This window comes from Talpa europaea (genome assembly GCF_964194135.1).
Source record: "Talpa europaea genome assembly, chromosome: 1".
Lineage (NCBI taxonomy): Eukaryota > Metazoa > Chordata > Mammalia > Eulipotyphla > Talpidae > Talpa > Talpa europaea.
The window spans coordinates 129,479,657-129,500,449 of record NC_140073.1 but is presented as its reverse complement, the minus strand read 5'-3'; the positions used below and the strand labels follow the sequence as shown (position 1 = coordinate 129,500,449).

At 37.5% G+C, this 20,793-nt stretch overlaps 1 protein-coding gene across 2 annotated transcripts in view; it reads left to right on the top strand.

Annotated features, from left to right (window-relative positions):
- Positions 1-20,793, top strand: part of SATB2 (SATB homeobox 2) — a gene marked incomplete at its 5' end in the record, with an annotated part of 173,457 nt that overhangs the window by 14,736 nt on the left and 137,928 nt on the right. For both annotated transcript variants that reach the window (XM_084252893.1, XM_084252892.1), the window contains one exon: positions 7,114-7,290. In XM_084252893.1, coding sequence (XP_084109019.1) covers positions 7,114-7,290 — 177 coding nt within the window. The remainder of the gene's footprint in view (positions 1-7,113; positions 7,291-20,793) is intronic.

The following is a 20,793-nucleotide window of genomic DNA, read 5'->3' as shown; positions in this document are numbered from 1 at the left end:
ATTCAAATAGCAAAGTGTAGCCTCTTTTTATCTATTAATCTCTTTGGAATCTTTTAGCTCAGCCCCTGGGGGAGTGGGAGGCCAGAGTGGAATGGTGGAATGCAGAGCCTCTGGCTACTTGGCTCAGGAGGTTGGGTGCCCCAGAGAGGACAGCAGGGCCAAGAAAGACACACTTGATGCCTTTTGAAATTTCACATGGGACTTCGAGAAGGAGGTGAGGGATGCCCTATTCTTTCTTTTTGTTTCTGTTTGCAATTCTGGGCACTCAAATTTATCGTAGTTGTTTAGGGTGGCAAGAAGGGCTAGAGGTAATCTAGTCAAGTTACTTGTCTTGTCCTCGTGTGTGTGTGTGTGTGTGTGTGTGTGTGTGTGTGTACATGCAAGTGAGTGTGAGAAAGAGGCAAGGAGAAAGCAGAGGAGACTCTGAAGTTATAGAGCAAGTAAATGATTGTTTTGTTTTCTTGTAAATTTGTAATAAAATATAGTGGCCACTCCCCTCACTCCTTTCTCTCCCAGTCCTTGGGAAGACCATGTTTTATTTATGTGGTACTTTGTTTCAATGTTCCAGGGGTGCTGTGATTTACTGATTGCAATAGTGACTGAGTGTGGTGCTTTACTCCTTTTTATCCAAGGAGCAGGTATGAAAGGCTCTGTCCTAAAACCTTCTTAATCTTCAATTAGACCTGGGACCGGAGACCATCTCAGGCAGTATACTGCAACCTCAGGGAAGGGAGTGGGCCCTGCCGCTGTCTTCTTTCTGGAAACAGATGGGCTTTTGGAAGGAAGAGAAAGTCTGGCCTGTTTTCTCAGGCTGCTCTTGTCATCCAAGAGGCAGGTCCAAAAATGAAGGTGGATCAAGAAGACAGAGGGATTGGGGAGGAGGCTGAAGCCCACACTCAACTACTTAAGGGTGTGAATGATTTATTCAAAATTTGCTTTGTGTATGATCAAGGGCAGGGATATTCTTGGTTCCTCTGTGCCAAGCACAGTGCCTGATGTGTGGTAACCTGCTAAAGAGAGAATTCACTTACAAGCAATGCAGATCACCACTGGACATAGCAAGTGGTAGAGGTTCTGCGCTGAAAGGCCACACCTTTATATTTCTGGGGGTGTGGGTTTTTGAATATGACTTTCGACCTCCAAGAAAGGTTGGTATTTAGAGTTGGCTACCGAATTGCTCCATTTTTGACTTGTGAGGTTTCTTTGGGCATGTTACTTATTTTTCCAGTTTCACTTCCTCGTTTATTACATGAGAATAATAATAACCCTCTCACAGGGTAAATGTGGGGAGAAAAAAACATGTATGTGTGGTACAGGATGAGCTAGGAGGCAATATCCAAATGGGAATTTTTTTGCATCCCAGCTGTCCTGTATGCAGTGGGGTTCTGTCATCTAGACTCCCTGCCACTGGACCTTCGTTGTTGAGAATAGACATCCAGAGCACAGAATACCTGATTCTCCCATCACCTTATGCCAGTGCAGCTTCACAACAGAGGGAAGAGAAATAAAGTCTCACTCTTTTAAAGAAGTTGGAATTAGATAGGAATAAAACAGCAGCCTACAATTTGCTTGACAATGCAGAGAAGATATCGCATTAAATTTTGGAATTTAACCAAGAGTACATCTGTCCACAGGTCTCCTAAGACCTGGAACACAGAGGAAAGATAACTGAGGGGCATCTCAAGACAATGGCACCATTGTCCTCATTATCAGTCTGTGATGAATTTATATTGTGTTTGAAAAACCATTGTATGTGTTGGTGTTTGGCAGATTGTTTAGAGCTGCCGCTGTCTGATAGAAATGTAATGCTGGCCACGTGTGCAATTTAAAATTGCCTGGCAGCATCATTACAAAAAAAAAAAAAAAAGGTCCCTGAGCATGATCCCTTCCAGCTCCATCCATGTTGCTGCAAATTACATGACTTTGTCTTTTTTGATTGCTGAGTAATATTCCATTGCGTATCAGTAAAATAAGCCAGAAAGAAAAAGAAAAATTCCGGATGGTCTCACTTATAGCAGGAATTTAGAAAACCTAAATAGGGACTAGGAAAAAGACTAATTATAATAAAGTAAAAATCAAAATCAACAAGCAGCTATGAACCAGAGAGACACACTATGGGTGTGGGGGGACAAGGGGGAGAAGGGAGTAGGATCAAAGCAAGAGTGGTGGGAATTGTATGGGGACTACAATCAAGATGAAAATGCATACATTGTGCAAAAATGGAAAATGATGTAAAAATATATAAAATTAAAAAATTAAAAAAGAAAGTATAGTCTTAAGTGTTCCTGTCCACAAGGGATGTATTTCAAGTTCCCAAGCAGATGCCTGGAACCCTAAGTAGAAACCAATCCATTATACTATGTTTTTTCTTATATGTCCATACTTATGATAAAGTTAAATTTATAAACTAACATTTATAAACAAGTTATTAATTAACAAGATTAATAATAAGATAGAACAATTATAATAATGTGCTTTAATAAAAATTATGTGAATTGTTAAAAAAGTACAGAAATAGGTGAAATTAATTTTAATTATATAGGTTATTTAACTTATACCCAAAATATTATTTCTACATGCTTTTAGTTTAAACAAATTATTCATGGCATTCTTGTTTTTATTTCTCTTTTGGTATTAAATCATTGCAATCGAGGGTGTATTTTATACTGACAGCACATCTCATTTAGGACTAGCCACATTTCAGGTGCTTAGTTCCTCCTGTGACCAGTGGCCACAGAGTGGAGTAGGCAGTTTTAGAATGTGAAGAAAGGTGCTTTGAATATTCACCTTTTTGCTACGGGGGCACATCACATATTTTAAGCCATTTTTGTTTGCATCTTCATTAGTCTGCTCAATCATTATCAGTATCATTTTTCTTTAAAAAGATGGTTTTTATAAGTATCATGAGTATTGATTAAAGACCTTGAAAAAATACTGATCTCATTTTTTGCTCTGTAAAGTGTTATTAATATTGATTATGAAAAAAGAAACACAAGTTTCATTGTGTGAGGGCTGTTAGACAACTTAGATATATTACATTGTTTAATCCTCAAGACAACTCTAGTGATGTAGATATTATAATTTGCGTTACAGCTGGGAGGAATTTGTGTATCAGAGAGGTCAAATAAATCACCCAAAAGTTGCCTGCCTCAGAGTCACTACCACATCTCACTGTCTCCTCATTCTTCCTCTCTGGCTCACATGGCCGTCGTTGTGACAAGCAGATTAATTCCATAGCCATACACACTTCAGAAATAATGTCATAACGAAAATTATAATTTGAGCATCATCACTTAATGACAGTTGGGAAAACGCATTTTTCTAGCGAGAGAGTCCCAGACTTATTTTGCCTCTGTGACAACAAAATTCACCATTTATACCAATTGCCAGCACATCTCTTAATTTTTAGCAAATGACTAAGGCTGTGGGCCTGTCCGCTAGATTAAGCTACCTGCTTACCTCCCACAATTATAAAAGGCTTAGTGAGGCTTATAATTCAAAGGTTCAAAGTTCTTTTCTTGATCATCTGAAATGGGTCTGTGCTACAGGAAAAGGCAAAATCATGGCAATAAACATCGGATATAAAACTAGAATAAGATTATTTTTCTTCTTATTCATTTCTATATTTTATGATAACCTGCTTTAGCTTTACTTTTTTTTTATTGGAACTGATCTTTTCATTCTTAATTTATTTTTTGAAGTATTTCCAGACACTCCCCTTATCTTTCCATCCAGTGTCTCACTTTTTCTTTCTTTTTTTTCTTTCTTTTTGTATGGAGAGAGTGATGGGACCAAATAGATAATTAACTAAAAAAAATTTTTGATATATATTTCTACTAACCCCTTTATGGTTTTCTTTAGGGATTTCCTGTTTTTAAAGGTTTTACAAAATTGTGCCTTCGTTTTCTTTTTCTCCCTACTGAACTTACATTGTACTTTTTTCTCTAATTTAAATTTCTCATTTTACTAGTGTTTGCTACTGTTTTTATTTCTTCCTTTTCTTTTTTTTTTTTTTAAATTTTTCTAGAGGCATGTCTTATTTATTTATTTATTATTTGTTTGTTTGTTTGGTTTATACATGCACTGGGTACAGTCAGAAGCGTGGGAGGGTGAGAGAGTTCACCAGAGCCAGAGAGGGGAGCAGAGCAGGCAGAAGGACTGAAGTACACTGCTGAGGGGAGCAGCGGGTGGCAGGAGAGGTCTGCTCACCATGTGGGACCCTCCTCCGGTGGCCGGGGAGCAGCCGGGGATCGAACCGGCTGCAGAGGCTGCAGGCAGCTTCGCAACCCAGTGCTCAACCGCTGCACCACTGGGGAGGCCCTCTTCCTTTTCTTTTGTAAAGCAAGTATTTTGTTGTAAAAAATTCATGTTTGTTTTGGTCAATTAAATTCTAGTAAAATCAAATTTTCTAGGGGTTAAATATAAACAATGTATGATATTCTTTGGTATTTTATGTATATGTGTTTCAGACAAATCTGTTATCACACACTTCTGATTACTTTTGTTTTATAAAGAATCTCAAAGTCTTTTTTCCTTAAATATCTTTTTTTCAAAGTAGGTGATTCCTGTGAAGTATGAGGGCTTTGTATCTATAAGAAGTTATTGTTAACATATCATATAATTGCTTCCTTCAATCACTGAACTAAAATGTTTAGGAAATATTTTAGTGATTTGCACTTTCAAAACATATAACCTCTTCATGGCCCAGACCCTTGTGCTTTTGTGTTGTATTTTATATGTAACACATGAGCTATTAATATTATTTAAAACAATTGATAGGGTCTTAAGTTTTTGCAGTTGACCATAGACTTAAGACAATGTTTATAGTTCCTAAGTAATGGATGCATGATAGATTATGGAACAACTGGATTCATTTAAAGGTCTTATCTGTGATTCCTAGATGTGTGACACTCATATATTGACATTAGGAACTGCACATGGATTTTCAGCATTCAAACTTATGTACACACAGGTATTAGTGGTGAAGTAGCTTATGGCACCAGTGACTGCATGGCTCTATGTGTGCGTTCGCTTAAATCATTAGAAAGAGAAACCAACCTGCTTCCTTGGACAAAGATCATATACCAGTATGTAAGAGTTAAAAGGTCTAAATGGGGGTTATTCTCTGCTGGTAAGGACTCTCATGAATGGGTCCTATAAAATGCCATTATGCTTGCTTAGACAGATTTTACAACACCTTCAACTGCATTGAGGGAGGAACTATATATCGGACTTGTTCTCATTTATATCCCCCGAGTCACGAAGATAGCTGGCACACAGTAGGTTTTCAGAGAATAAAACTTGCATAAGTGAATGGCCACAGACATAACTTGGAGGAAGTCTGATTTATATTATTCATTACATGTCTCACATGTATTTGGAAATAAACTGGGCATAGATAAATAAACATTTGATATGCTAGATTGTTCACAATAAAAAAAATTTGTATAAGTCACCATGTGGCCAGTCTAAATTCTTTTCTTTGTCTGAAACAATCTCTCCTCCCTCCCCCTCCATTTTCCATTTTCTATTTTCCATAAATCTACACCATGGATAGTGTATTTGCTATAGATAATAATGCTGCTTTAAGAGTGAACACTGAGTCAATTGTGGTTCCAGGATGGTATGGTGTGACTTGTTAGACTGTTGTGCAGGCTTAATAATAATTACCAAGATCTTTAATGATAACAATTCTTAAATGAGTATTATTATTGTTAATAATGATTATATTTAATAATTACACCCAATACTTATTATCTTTAATAATAATAATTAGCACATGGGAACCAGTTACACCATTGTATTATCTTTAAAACAAAAATCTACATCTGTAACCCAGTAGTTTGCAGTGTCTGCTCCCACCCTTTATTTTCTAAATCAGAGTGAGTCAGGAGTCTTCTAGGGTCCCAGTAACAGGGAAGGATTTATAGAAGTTCTGTGTCAGAGGCTGTACTCCCATATGTTATTTTATACAATGATATTATTTTTATTGTGAAGTGGCTTCATAATGACCAGCTAACCCTCTACTTCCCTAATTTCTCTGCCTGTCCACTCCTTCTTTATAACTTTTGATTTTTCTTGTACAAAGAGAATAACCAGATGGATCCATATTATTTCATAATATACTAATTTGTGTGGATTATGTAGGGTAGAGTCCATGTTTATTACTTGTATGTTGGTAAAACTTTGATCTTCTTATGCCTTGCCTATGTTTAGATTTAAATGCCTGTATGACTTTTTTTAAAAATAAAAAACAGTTTATAAAAATCCTTTGGCAAATTAAACATTTTTTAGCTTTTCACACTTTGATACAAAGCAGAGAAATATTTCAGTGACAACAGATTTCAACAGATTTTCAACTAGACTAATTTGCTTTATTCTTTAGGGTAGTTTACTTCTTTCCTCTGAAAACACAAGAAGAGATATTCCCTTTCCAGTGGTAACTGGTGCTAATGTATAATGTAATAATTTAAAAAGGACAAACTTTTGTATTTGGATGTATGTTTTGATATAAGTTAATTGTCAGTTATGACTTTAATGAACAGGATATTTTCAGAATAATTGATGACTTATTTGCCAAGTCTTAGAAAAAGAAAAGATGCAAGAGGGACTTGTTTTAAATTCCTGTTGACTTTCTTGTATATACTCACATAATACCTTAGGCCCTGAAGTCAAATATGCCTATGTGCATTGTACAACTATAGACTAAAATACATTTCCAGACAAACACAGATCTGATCAAAATATAGCAGGGCTGATAATTGTTATTGATAAAGACATTGACAGGAAGAATTCTAGGCTCTATATAAGGTCACCTTGACTTCACCTGGGTACTGGCCATGAATTTGAGTTCTCTTAGTTGAGCTTCACTTTTTAAGAACTGGAACCTGAGTGCTGCTGCCAATGCCCCAGGCCATTCTGCTGCAGTCTGATGCAAATAATGGAGGGGTTGGGGGAGGGCCCACCTCACCCATCTACTAAGAGGCTTGTTTAATCTAAACTGCTGTTGATCACAGATGAGTGACTTTTATAACTGTCTCTTCCCTTCTCATCATGGTGACTGAGATTTGCTTTGTAATGTTTGTGTTTTGCTCTTGAATTTTGTCCCTTCAGGTTTGATGATTCCTGTCTTCTGTGTGGTGGAGCAGTTGGATGGCTCTCTTGAATACGACAACAGAGAAGAGCATGCTGAGTTTGTCCTGGTTCGAAAAGATGTGCTTTTTAGCCAGCTGGTGGAGACCGCGCTGCTGGCCCTCGGGTACTCCCACAGCTCGGCTGCTCAGGCTCAAGGTAGTAACGTGTCTCCCTCCCCCATGCCCCTTCTGTGTCATGATATGAGGAAGAATGTGTTCACTGACATCATTTTCCAAACAAGGGTTGGAGGAGAAGGGCCAGGCCCCAGACCATAATGAATAGAGGAGTGTTTTCTGCAATCTTGTTTCTGGTTTCTTTGGGAAGCATTTGACCTGAACCTCTAGAGCCACCAGAATCAACTTGCATTTCAAAGTGACCATCAGAGGTTTTATTTACTTATTTACTTTTCTGCATGCATAACTCTGTTATTTTCTCTAAGTCCCCAATTTGGTGTTCTCAGAGCTGGTACTGAAATGCTTGACTTCTAAACGATCCAAATTTTAATATATTATTTATAAACTTGCTCTTTTCTAAATTTACTTATTGCTTCAGATTTGTGGCATCTGAAATTTATGATCAGATTTTAATTAAACAGAAAATGGTAGTATTTTATCATAGCTTGATATCTTTGAAAACTGCTCTGTGGTTTTGATGTAATTCATTAATTAAAAAAAAATCCCAGTGTCCTTGTGACCAGTTCCTTTCACCTATTTAATTAAATATTAAAACTGTCTCATTTTTTCAGTATGTTCTGTATGGCACTGGGGGGAGCCCATTGCTAGTGAGTTGCTTCATTGTGAAACATAACCCATTGTTCTTTCATGCCAAAGAATAAAAACAAAAATACTCTCCAAACCTTGAAGAATGGAAAGAAAAAATTTGGACCTAGTGGAATGATTTTCTTTGTTTTCAGTTGAAATGATTGAGTTGTACCATTTATGATAATGTCACAACTAAAAGAGCATATGTGACTTCCAGATCTTGTTTTATATTTTAATTTCCTATATACCTGTATCTTTACTTAACATTCCTATTCATTTAATTCCTAAGAACTATGAGTTAGAGCCTCTCTTTATACAGATAAGGAAACAATGAGAGGTTGAGCAGTGTCTATAAAGTTACAAATATGGTAACCAATGACATGGGATTTAAATTCTTTAGTTCTTAACCCTGATTCTGTCAGTAGATGATTTTTTTTTAAAAGCTTCAATTAAATATTTAAAGTATATCGTAGTTCCACCAAGAAAGCTATTCTCTGAACGTAGGGGTGAGTGGGGGCTGAAGCGGGTAAGGATGTTTTCCAAGGCAGGTAATACCCCATGAATTATTAGGAGTTCAAATGCAGCCTGGACTCCCAAGCTCTTGGCTTGTCGGGTGTAGTAATCCAGCTGAATCATAGAGTCCCCTGCTTTCAAAGTAGCGTGATAAAGGATGATTCATTTCCTTTCTCCAATGACTTTCTTTCTTGTGTGAGGGATTCAAGATTTGATCCCGAGCAAATTGCATACTGGGCACCATTGCTTTTATTTCATGCTATGTGCCTAAATGAAATAAAAGAATCCCCCATACTTCCCCCCTATAAACTTTTCATGCCATTTTAAGGATATTTTTCTCCGAATGTAAAGGTCATTGTATCCCACTGCTTGCATCCTGGTGTGCCAGCTTCCTGTTTGACAGGGCTATCCATCTCAGTTAGCATGGCTGCTCAACACGCCGTGAGCTCACGTGTGGAGCACAGAGCACTAAGTGGCCAAGATTTGATTCTTGGCACATGCTCAGGATAGGGGCTCTCAGGAAATTTGCACTAGGGAGCCACATTGTTCCATTCAGTGATGTGGACTGAGAGTTCTCCTCACCAAGGTGAGATACACTAGCAACAAATATGGTCTTCATATTAAGGAGGATTAAACAGGACAAGTTGAAAGCAAAATATTTGCTTTTCCAAAGCTTTTGAAAACCTTGGTTAAAAAAATATCAAGTGTTACACTTTTGAGAAGTTGAATCAACATTCTGAAGGTGCTGTAGATTACAGATATACTTATTTTGTAGGTAAGCAAAGGTGTTATCACTTGGTCCTGTACTATAATCTCACAGAGGAAAAAGAATCACAGTTTGTTTACTTTGTTTTAAATTAGGCTGCTGATCTCTGTTTTGAGTAAATGGAAAAACTTGGAATTGTTTATTTTGAAATTAATGTATTAGATCAGAGCATCAAACGTTTGCAATTTGCTGCATGTTTGTTACAGACCAAACAGAATGCATGCTAAGACAGGTCATTCACATACTGGACAAACAGCAGAGCAAGAGAGAGGTAAAAAAGAAGGTAGAACAAAATATGAGTGCATAGTTGATGCCTGAGGTTTTATGTGTGTAGTTTTCAATTTTGTTTAGGCTTTGTTTGTTCAATGTTTAAGTAATTCCCCCAAGACCGAAGTTTTTGGGTAACCTCCTAGCAAATCCATTTGCAGCAGAGAAATTAAGTGCCCCTGAACCTCTTTGTCATATGTTAGAAAAGTTGGGCAGAACTAAACTGCAAGGAGAGCTGGCTGCTTAAGGCTCTTTTAAAAATGGAGGATCTTAAACTTGATTTTTCTTTTTGATATGACCAGAAAAGAATTTTAGTAGTAATTGAATTGAAATAGTGTTTAGGTTGTCTGAAAAAAGAGAACATACTTTAGCAATTGTTATTATTTTGGAAGTGGTACTCAAGTCCCAGTGACAAGGTAGTGGACCCATGCTCTTGTGAGTGTGGGTTTAGGGAATTTCTTTTTTCCTGAGAGGGTATTTCCTCTAGGTGAGCTGAAGTATTTAATTAATAAAGAATATTTATTTGTAAAGGATGGTAAAATTCCTCTAAAATGGAGTTCAAAGATTTCCAAAATCCTCCCCCTACCCCATTTTAATTGTAGCCTTCTTTATTTGAAACCAGATATTGGGACCTAAGAAAGGATAAGGGTACAAGAACTCCTACAAATCATGGGCACTATGCTTCTAACTGACCCAGACCCTCCATTTTCCCTACCATTAACTAACTCTTGGTGATTTTAAAGGACTGAGACACGGGATTCATCTGACCTCCTGGTTTGCATATGAAAAAGCAGAAAAATGGCAGGTTCTTTGCTTTTCTGAGCATAAGTAGCTTAAGATCTAACAGACTGCAAGCAAGGTTTACATTATGTGGTGGACTATGCATCCATGCCTCTGAATCAATAGTTTTCTAATCTTTTGGAAAGGAGTGTTTACCTAGGGAACCGCTACACATTGAAAATGCCACCCTTCCCCTCCCCCCCCATCAATACACACATATACTTAAATACATCACTCCCTTTATTCTTCTTTCTTTTTTATCCTTTCAGTTCTACCCCGTTAGACTTTTGGCAATAGCCTTAAAACTCTTTACATTGTTGGGAGTCCTTCATCTATCCCAATGATTATTTGCCAAGGTAGCACCAAGTACATACTCATCAAGGTGGACAGTGGACTTGGGGGAGGCAGTAGTGATGGCAATGTGATTTCTCACTGCACATTTGACTTAATTTTCAAGTAGGCATCTTAGCTCTCCTCTGTTTTCTGAAGTTTATTTATTTATTTAAAGATTTATTTATTTATTTATTTATGCAAGCACTGGGTACAGTCAGAAGCACGGGAGGGTGAGAGAATTCACCAGAGTCAGAATGGGGAACAGAACAGACAGAATGGCTGAAATACACTGCTGAGGGGAGCAGCGGGCAAGGCAGGAGAGGTCTGCGCGCCATGTGGGACCCTCGCCCGCGGCCGGGGATCGAACTGGTGCTGCAGAGGCTGCAGGCAGCTTCGCAGCCCAGCGCTCAACTGCTGCGCCACTGGGGAGGCCCTGAAAGTTTATTTTTGATCAGAGAACATTCTTTAAAAACAAATATGCTGAACAATGAATAAGAAAATATTTTTCTGGCTATTTTTGGATTCATGAGTACATAAAAATTATTGATTCAAGAGGAGGTATAGTAATCACCATTTTTCATATTTCTGTTGGAATAATAAGTTCATACAGCCATTTAAAATGATATCTTAAAAAGTGACACAGAAAAATCCTTTAGTAGACTGTTATATGAATCAAGTAGTGTGCCAAACACAGTCTCAATCATAAAATTACAAGTATATGCATAGAAAAAAGACAAAGGAAATAAATTAAAATGTCCCTATATTGGTTGGTAGAATTTGGTGTAGGATTTTCTTCTTTTTTCTAGTCAGAAAAAAATATGTAAGTATCATACTGTATTTCTTCTAGAACTTCTCTGAATAATTGAGGAGTTATTTTTTTCTTATTCCTCAATTTTGATAAGCAGTTTACTTTGTCCTTAGTTTGTCTGTAGGCATGAAAACTTTTACATGATACATTTGTTGTTTTTTCAGTTTAAGATTAAAAAAAGAATAAGCCATTAGTGACCCCTGTGATATATAAACCCAGGGATTTCTTAAGCGTTTTAAAGTTTTTAGTAACATTAATTGAGCAGTATATCAGGCACTATTCTGATAGATTTGCATACACTGACTGATTTAATTCTCACAAAACAGCTCTTTGAAGAAAGTTACATTTGTCCCATTTCACAGAAGAGGAAATTGAGGCAGAGATGGGCAGTAACTTCCCAGGTGCTCAGGTGTGAGTGGAGGGTGACCTTCCAGAGATATGGTCCTAGGACTGTCCTATTATAGAACTGATCATTGGGAATTTACAGGTGGAGTGGAGTAGGAGCCAATTCTTAGTTAATGCTAGCTCTTTACTTGTTGCTATAAACCCTAAAAGACAGAACTTTTTGGATTGGGGGCTTACTTGATGCTTAATGATTGTATCTATTTGATAATTATTATATATTCAATAATGATAAATTATACATTTCATTTTCATGGTGAAATATACAGAGATACCTTTTCCAGGGAACTTAGACAAACTTCATTAAAAACAAACAAATCTTACTTAATTGTTCTGTTGAAGACAGCACTTGAAACTGAAGAGATCCTATTGTAGGGCTTCCCTGGTGGTGCAAAGGGTTAAGTCTCAGCACTATGAAGCTATGGGCAGTCATTGCAACATGAGTTCGATCCCAGCCAGGGAGCTGACCCCACATGGCACTGCAGACCTCTCCTGTCTCGCCCACTGCTCCCCTCAACAGTGTATTTCAGTAGGCTGCCTGTTCTGTTCCTTGCCCTGTCTCTGGTGAATCCTCTCACCTCCCTGCACCTCTGGGGCCTAAACCCCAGCTCTTGTATGCATAAAAAAATACATCTTATAAAAAAAAAAAAGAGAAATCCTTTTGTAGGTTGAGTAATTCCAATGTACAAATCTTGCTTAGAAGGGCAAAGCTATTCTTGATAAAGATAAAGTATATTCCTTAGTAATTTTCTTCTTCAAAGTATTATTATCAGTATTAAATGCTTAATCACGTGCCAGTCACTATTCTAGGTTCTGGGGATAATGAAATGAAAAGAAAAAATCCTGTTGTCATGGAACATACTTTTGGTCATTTAATTATAAGTGAATAGTTTAGTGTGCTGATTATTAATTGATTTTTGACTCTGAGCTCAGAAATACTAAATTCTGAGGTTAAGGAAATAGAAATACACAAATAGAAATACACAACATTTTGTTTACAAAATTGTTGCTAATTTATTACTACATTGTTTATTTTTTTTTTTTTTTCTGAAAAAAGCTTAAGAATTTCCTTTTGTCAACTTTTGGAAGTAAATGACAAGATGGCAAAGATGGGTTAAACTTTTAGAAAATCCTGCTTTAGCTCATTGAAAAAACCTGTTTATTTGCCACTTCTGTCCATTGTCTCCATTTTAAAAATAGGTCTATTGTTGGCTTTGATTTTTGAAATTTTAGAAGATTTGTGAAATTCTTCAGCTCTCAGAGGACCGTTTTCTTCAGAATACTAGGATGGCACTTGTGGTAGGCATTGATTGATGTTGAAAGAATAAACAAATGAACTGGAAGATATTATTTATTATCTTGAAAAACTAAAAGCATTCCTAAACCTTTCATTTGACTGTCCTCAATAATTAAGTGTGAATTCATGAACTGGGAACTATTTAGTTCCCTTATACAGAGTGCTATATAGCACAATGGGAAATCTACATGAATTCGTTAAATGTTTGTTGATTAACCTTTATTCAGGAAGAATTTTTTTTTCTCTTGTACCATGGTGAAATTCATTTCCATTTATTAGTTAGCAATTTTTATCAGAAATGAAATGTAACTTAACTCCTTGATCAGCTATCACCATTTCCAGGTCATTCCTTAGTGATATTTTAGCTGTGCTTAGTGTGGCAAAAGACTCCAGTAATAACTTGTAGAATCAGAAGAGATTCAAAAGGTACTTATGTATAGTATTGCTAGGATCCAAATTCTTCTGATCAACACTCAGAGATATTTTGTCAGTGTCTATCTGGACCTTATCTGTTTGGAGGCATTGCATGTGGGGAGATAATTTTAGACTATGAACTAGAAACTGATAAAAAATAAATAGAATAAGATTAATATTTATTATGTCTTTTCTAGTGGATTAACTCTTTACAACATGCCTTGGAAAGAAAGAACTTTACACAGAAACTACTTTTAAGATAAATTTCATCGTTAGAAATGAATACACTTTCAATTTAAATTATTCTGTATCTAAAGTGCTCTATTACTAAATTAATTCTCTGAAGAATTTTATTATGGAAACATGCAGCATATGCAAAATAGGAAGACTAGTGTATTATACATATGTGTACTCATCATCTGGGTCAAAGTTAGTAATTCTTGGTCAGGTTTTTTTTTTTTTTTAAGATTGTTTATTTTTGTGTAGAAGAACTGGGGTGTAGGCCAGAGGTTCAGGGAGTGAAAGGATTCACCAGAGACAGAGTGGGGAGCAGAACAGGTAGATTTACTGAAATACACTGCTAAGGGGAGTAGTGGGTGAGACAGGAGAGGTCTGCTACTTGGTCAGTTTGGTTTTAACCCACTTCTTATCTCTCCCCTAGTGAATTAGTTTAAAGCACATATTAGGCCTTGGATTTTATTTGCAATATATTGTTAGAGATCTCTTAAAGATAAAGTTACAGTAAAACCATAACCATAATACCAGCTTAACACCTTAAAAGAATAATAGTTACTTAATATGAAATATCCAGTCATGGTTAACATTTTCCTAATTATTTTATAATTTTTTTTAGTGTTTGTTATTCACATCAGAAGACATACAAATCTGCATGTTGCATTTGGTTAAAGTGTCTCTTAAGATTTTGAATCTGTGGGTTTCCCAGCCTTTTAAATTTTTAGTATGTCTTTTCTAAAATTTTAATTTGCTGTTTTAATTCAGAATTATTTTTGTTTTGCTGAACTTAATTGAAATCCTAGCCCTATAAATACCTGAAAATACTATGATTTCAAATAAACAATTAGTAAGCTCAGTCATTACCTTGGAAAAGAATTCAGAAAAACACACCTTTTGATTTTTTTAAAAAAAAAAAAAAAGAGGGCCTCCCCAGTGGTGCAGTGGGTTGAGCAGCAGTTTGAGCTCAGTGCTGTAAAGCTGTCCGCAGCCTCTGCAGCATGGGTTCGATTCCTGGCTGGCCAGAGAGAAACCCACATGGTGTGGCAGACCTCTCCTGTCTTGCCCACTGCTCCCCTCAGCAGTGTATTTCAGTGCTTCTGCCTGTTCTGCTCCCTGCTCTGTCTCTGGTGAATTCTCTCACCCTCCTGCACCTCTGGCCTGTACCCCAGTGCTTGTATAAATAAATAAATCTTAAAAAAAAAAAAAGGGTGGTTGAAAGACTTGTTGTCTGAACCTGAAAGATTTTCACGGTCTGAAAGTTTTACATTCTCCCTACTGAAAATATTTAAATGATCTCTTGCTTGTCTTGCTTTCTGGTTTTTTTTCTTTGGCTCTAAACCTCTACCCTGCTCCCCCCGACAAACACACACTTTTCCTTCTTTAATTAAACTCTCATGTTTGGGGAGCTCTCGGTAGTTTTTCCTTTATAAGGGCAATTTTGAAAAAAAGGTGCATATTTAGAAATTTCAGGCCTTGGAGCAAACTTTTAACAAACAGTCTGCTTTAAAAAAAAAATTCTGTGGCTCTCGAAAGAGCTGAAAAAGCTACCCAAAATTGCTTTTAACTACGTGTCAACCCTCATTAGAGCTGGACAGGACAAAATGTAAAACACTGGCTGGGCCCGCACAAATCTCTAACAGGCCCCCTATACATTTCGCTCCTCCGCTGCATAAAATTAAATACTCATATATAGGGGTGTGTGTGTGTGTGTGTGTGTGTGTGTGCGTGTGTGTGTGTGCGTGCGCGCGTGCACTCATGGGCTTGCTTACTCACACAGAGTGAAACCTGAAACAACTTTTAACAAATTGCCAAAGGAAAAATAATGCTTCTCTTATTTCTTCATCCTTAAGAACGAATATCTAAATGTTTATAATTCTGTATTCTTTATATTTGTTTATTGCATCATACATATGTATTATTTAAAATATAGATATGTAATTGTGGCTCATATGAAGGTCAGCTGATGGAATTATTGTCTATATATAAATTTGTAGAGGGTGAAGGCCCTATCTAATTTGATTTGTGGTATGCCTGGCAGTTGAATAAGAAGTATTTGATAAAAACTGTTAAGGGCAATGAATATAAAAAAATTAATCTGATCTCACTTTACCTCTGACCTTGTAGTTTCTGCTTGAATGCCCATAAAAAAAAATCATATCAGGCCTCCCTGGTGGCGCAGTGGTTGAATGCTGGGTTGCAAAGCTGCCCACAGCTTCTGCAGCACCGGTTTGATCCCTGGCTGCTCCCCGTCCACCAGAGGAGGGTCCTACATGGCGCGCAGACCTCTCCTGCCACCCGCTGCTCCCCTCAGCAGTGTACTTAGGTCCTTTTGCCTGCTCTGCTCCCCTCTCTGGCTTTGGTGAATTCTCTCACCCTCCTGCACCTCTGACTGTACCCAGTGCATGTATAGATAAATAAATAAATCTTTAAAAAAAAAAAATCAATGGAAATAATTCCTTAAAAAAAATGTGCTCATTATTTCTCCCACAATGAAGGAGCTAGTTAGTAGTGTTTTCAGCTATCTTGTTTGGGGCAGTAGGCCTGTAGTGGCAACTAACTTTGGTTATTTTTTTAAACTATGTAGAAGTTTTTCTTGGAGTTTAGTTTAATACATGACCAGGAGTGTATTATTTGAGTTCTAGGAAGTTCTGGCATTCATGTAAAATGATTTAGGTTAAACAGATTGACCATCAGTGATATATAACTTTTATTTAATAATTAAAATATGTCCTATTAAAAATGTATAACTTTGAGGAGTTACAAGTAGGAAATGTACAGCCTAAAACTGGTGATACAATTTATATTGTGATTAATTTTTTATTGTATTCCCTTCTCAAGTGTAATTGTCCTATACTAATAAGCACATTTGAAATACAGGGTAGAGTAATTTACAGAAGACCCAGGTCTGTTTGTGCTATAAGAAGATGCATTACAGATTCCATTCATGAAAGTCATTTAGTAAAAAAGCAGATTAATTAAAACTCCAGAAAATGCTACAGTTGACAGTGCTGTCATTTTGGGGGTAGATCCTTTACATTTAAAGCTCTCCATTGATGAAATTCTCAGTCTTAGTGCAACACCATCATATTCCAGTTCTTAAGTAGTCTTATTTTTTAAAAATCAAGTCTATTTTGATGTTCATGGTAGGTGGTAAAATTTTCTTCTTTGGAGTATTTTGTAATGTTAAAATGCTTTTTAAAAATTCCCTATGTCTTATTTTTATTTTATTAAAGATTTATTTATTTATTCATACAAGCACTGGGTACAGTCAGAAGCGGGGGAGGGTGAGATAATTCACCAGAGCCAGAGCAGGGAGCAGAGCAGGCAGAAGGACCCAAGTACACTGCTGAGGAGAGCAGCAGGCAGCAGGAGAGGTCTGCGCGCCATGAGGGACCCTCCTCTGGTGGCTGGGGAGCAGCAGGGGATCGAACCGTCGCTGCAGAGGCTGTGGGCAGCTTCGCAAACCCAGCACTCAACCACTGCACCACCGGAGAGGCCCTATGTCTTATTTTTAAATACAGAAAAGAACTGTCATCCAAATCTAATAACTTTAGCTAATTATTTTGCAAAATAGTGAAATTTCAGAACTGTAGTCTTCATTTTATTGTACATTTTACTTTATACATTGAGTGTTCAAATTTTCTTAGATACAGCATTATTTTACTTTTAAAATTCTTGTAGGATCTCAACTCCTTAGTAATTCATTCATCAGTATAATATCAGTAAGTGGCAGCTTAGTACTTATAAGGTAGCCTGGAAGATGAGGTGGGACCCTAAGGTGTCAGAGACCCCTTCTTTTGATTTTTGCAGTGAGACAGAGGACAAGCTCAGTGATGGTTGTGAGAGGCAGGGGTGAAAGCATTCAGCTGGCTGTTTGGACACTCCTCAAGGGCACCTTGGTTTGGTTTCAGAGCTGCCAGATTTCTCATGCTGGTGATGAGCATTTAAAACCCAGTGCTTTGAAATGCAATGCTTTTGTTGATGGCAGCTTTGAGAGCTCTAAAGAGTCTGCAGCAAGGCTCTAGGGCACGTGCCATTTGCTTGCTGGAAATCAGTAATTGCCAAAATTATTTGTGTGTCAATGAGAGAAAACAAAGGTTTTCCTCTGTCTGCCTTCCTTTGGTTTGAAGAAATACGATCCCAGACTGAACGGCAAATCAGCACTTCTGTTTTACAAGCTCCTCATTCAGGTTGGGAAAGATCGCTGCAGGCTATATGCAAATAGCGCCCGAGGTTCCTCTCAGCTTCCTGCTTGCTCTCAGCAGGGAAATACATCGGACATATTCTTTCTGTCAGTTTTGTAAATCAAAGAATGAGATGCTGAAAAGCTAGCACAGTCAAACCTCTGCCCTCGATGATTGGACTCCACAAAGCTAATGATCTTCCAGATGAAAGCTGGGCCTGTAACAGGGTGGTCCCCAGGAAAGGGGGAGGTTCCAGGTTCCCTGCCCCACCCAAGGAAGGGTGGAGCTGAGCAAGAGGAAGAGAAGCTGAAGAAGAGACTGAGGAAGGAAGCAGGATGGAGCCAGGAGACCTGGAGGAGGCGCATGGAGCCTAGAGACACGTAAAGAAACTGTGCTTGTCTTTTGGTCGTGGACTGGGTGACACAGATGTGGATGAGACCCGTGGAGAGGTGACCATGGCAGCTTTTATCTTGATGTTGATTTTGCTCTTTTCCTTCCGGGCTTGTTTGGTTGTTTGTGATCCTTTTCTGTGGGTCCCCACTGGAAGATGCTTTAGACTTGTGGCAGGCCTTGGGGCCTTGTTCTGGGCCGATCCCATTTGGATGGACTTTTACCCACGAGGGGATGGGTAACTTTGGGTGCTTCACTTAGAAACTAGACTCTTTGCCTTACCTGTATTGTTTCCTAGTCTTATTAAAGTTCCTTTTCATTAAAGTCTCCTATGTTTTGTGTTGATGCGGCGGATGGCAGAACCCACTTAGAATAGACAGGTTTGCGGGGTTTGGGCTGCCCCTCTCCCTGTCCTACAACAGGCCTACCATCCTGGGAGCCAAGTAAAGGGGACAGTCTGTTCTTGATCAAAAGCTCTGACCAGTTTTACCAACTTCAGATCGTGGTTCTTGAGACTACATGCTCTAGAGCCACAGTAATAAACAGTTCTAAATGTCATGTTTTATTACTGGAATATAGCAATTCCTTAAAGGAGGTGGTGGGGGGAAGTAGATTCTTTTTTAAAAGGGAGCCTTCTTTACATCCTCTGCATTGGAAGATAAGTCAGAATTATTTGGAAAGAAACACTTTAGTAAGATTTTTTTTTTTAAGATTTATTTATTTATTTATATAAGCACTGGGCAGAGTCAGAAGCGCGGGAGGGTGAGAGAATTCACCAGAGCCAGAGCGGGGAGCAGAGCAGGCAGAAGGACCGAAGTACACTGCTGAGGGGAGCAGCGGGCGGCAGGAGAGGTCTGCGCGCCATGTGGGACCCTCCTCTGGTGGCTGGGGAGCAGCCGGGGATCGAACCAGCACTGCAGAAGCTGGGGGCAGCTTCGCAACCCAGCACTCACCCAGCACTCAACCACTGCGCCCCCGGGGAGGCCCTAGTAAATCTTTTGTCTTTTGAGCAGAATTGGGAGATAGATGGTTGGGTTTTAGTATTATTTTGTGGAGAGGAAAACACAACAAAGATCACACTTATATACTCTGATTTTCTAGCACACTATCATTTTTTCCATTCATGTAGCGTGTATTGAGTGTCTGTTATGTGACAGGTATTTTTCTGGGTGCTGAGGACACTGCAAAGAACCAAACATAGTGCCTCTGCCCTCAAGATACTTATATTGTAGTATGGAAGAGAGAAAATAACTAAATATTTAATAAGATGTTAGGACCTGCCATTATATTATGCCTTATATTGATCCAACTTCTTCCCATAATGTTTAGAACAGTTTTGGCAAATTTGATCTTCTGAGAAGTAGCTGCTTAGCTGAAACAAAGTTGAAGGTTTTGAATGGGTTTTGAGGATTAAAAATAAAATAATGTAAGCACTTAAAAACTTAAGCTCAGTTTTCTGAAAAACTTACCGATGTGTTTGGAGTGGAATAAATGTAACATTGTCAATGTTAGCTTATATAAAGCAAAGTTTAGATTTTGTGAAACTGAAATTTTACAGAATAAACATGTTATGAATTTAGTTAATAAAATTAGCTAATGTTTCTTTAGTCCTTCTTATGTACCAGTCACTGTTCTAGGAGGTTAACATGTATTCGCTCATTTTGTCCTAATAATTACCCTGTGAAGTATGTAATATTATTGTTCACATTTTATCAGTGAGGAAATTGACATTCAGAGAAATCGCTTGATGACACCAAAAACTAGCTCCAGAGAACGCCTATTTAACTAATATCCCATCCAGTGGCATTATATTTCTAGTCTGTCAATTTAATCTAGAATTCAGAATAATAGTAGCTATATTTTACAAGCATAAATCAAAGCCTAACATTTGGGCTTGGTAACTGAATGAGCATATATATTTTTAAATTGAGTGAGGAGCTTGTTTTGAGTTTAAATAGCAAAATTGAACTTGTTGTCTTGGGATAGCATTTTGAGAGCTTATTTTATGAGTCCCATTTTTATGTATCTTAGCTCCTTATAAGCTTACAAAGTTTTATTAAAAATCTTTTTCTAATAATAAACAAATGCTAATTAGTTAAAACTAAAACGCAGAAAAGCCAATAGAAGACAAAAATTCCTCATAGACTTACTACCTAAAGATAAAGGTAGATGACTTTCTAACGTATTTCTCTTTCATTGCAGTTTCTCTGCATTTCTTTTACATAGTTGAGGTCACGTATGCAATGTTTTCACCTGAGGCTTTTCTTTTGGTATTATAATGTGTAATTTTAATATTCTTTATTATTATTTCTAATGCTCCATAATAGTAAAGCTTTTGACTTTCAAATCAAATGTGAAACATTAGCTTGCTTCTGATTATCTGCAAGGATTTATGAGTGGTCAGTAAATTAGGAGGTGCTAAGTACAGACACTCTGCCTAGCACATGCTGAACAATGAGAGTGACTTCCTCCAACACTTATGTGAGAATACAGTTATCCTTTGAAAATAA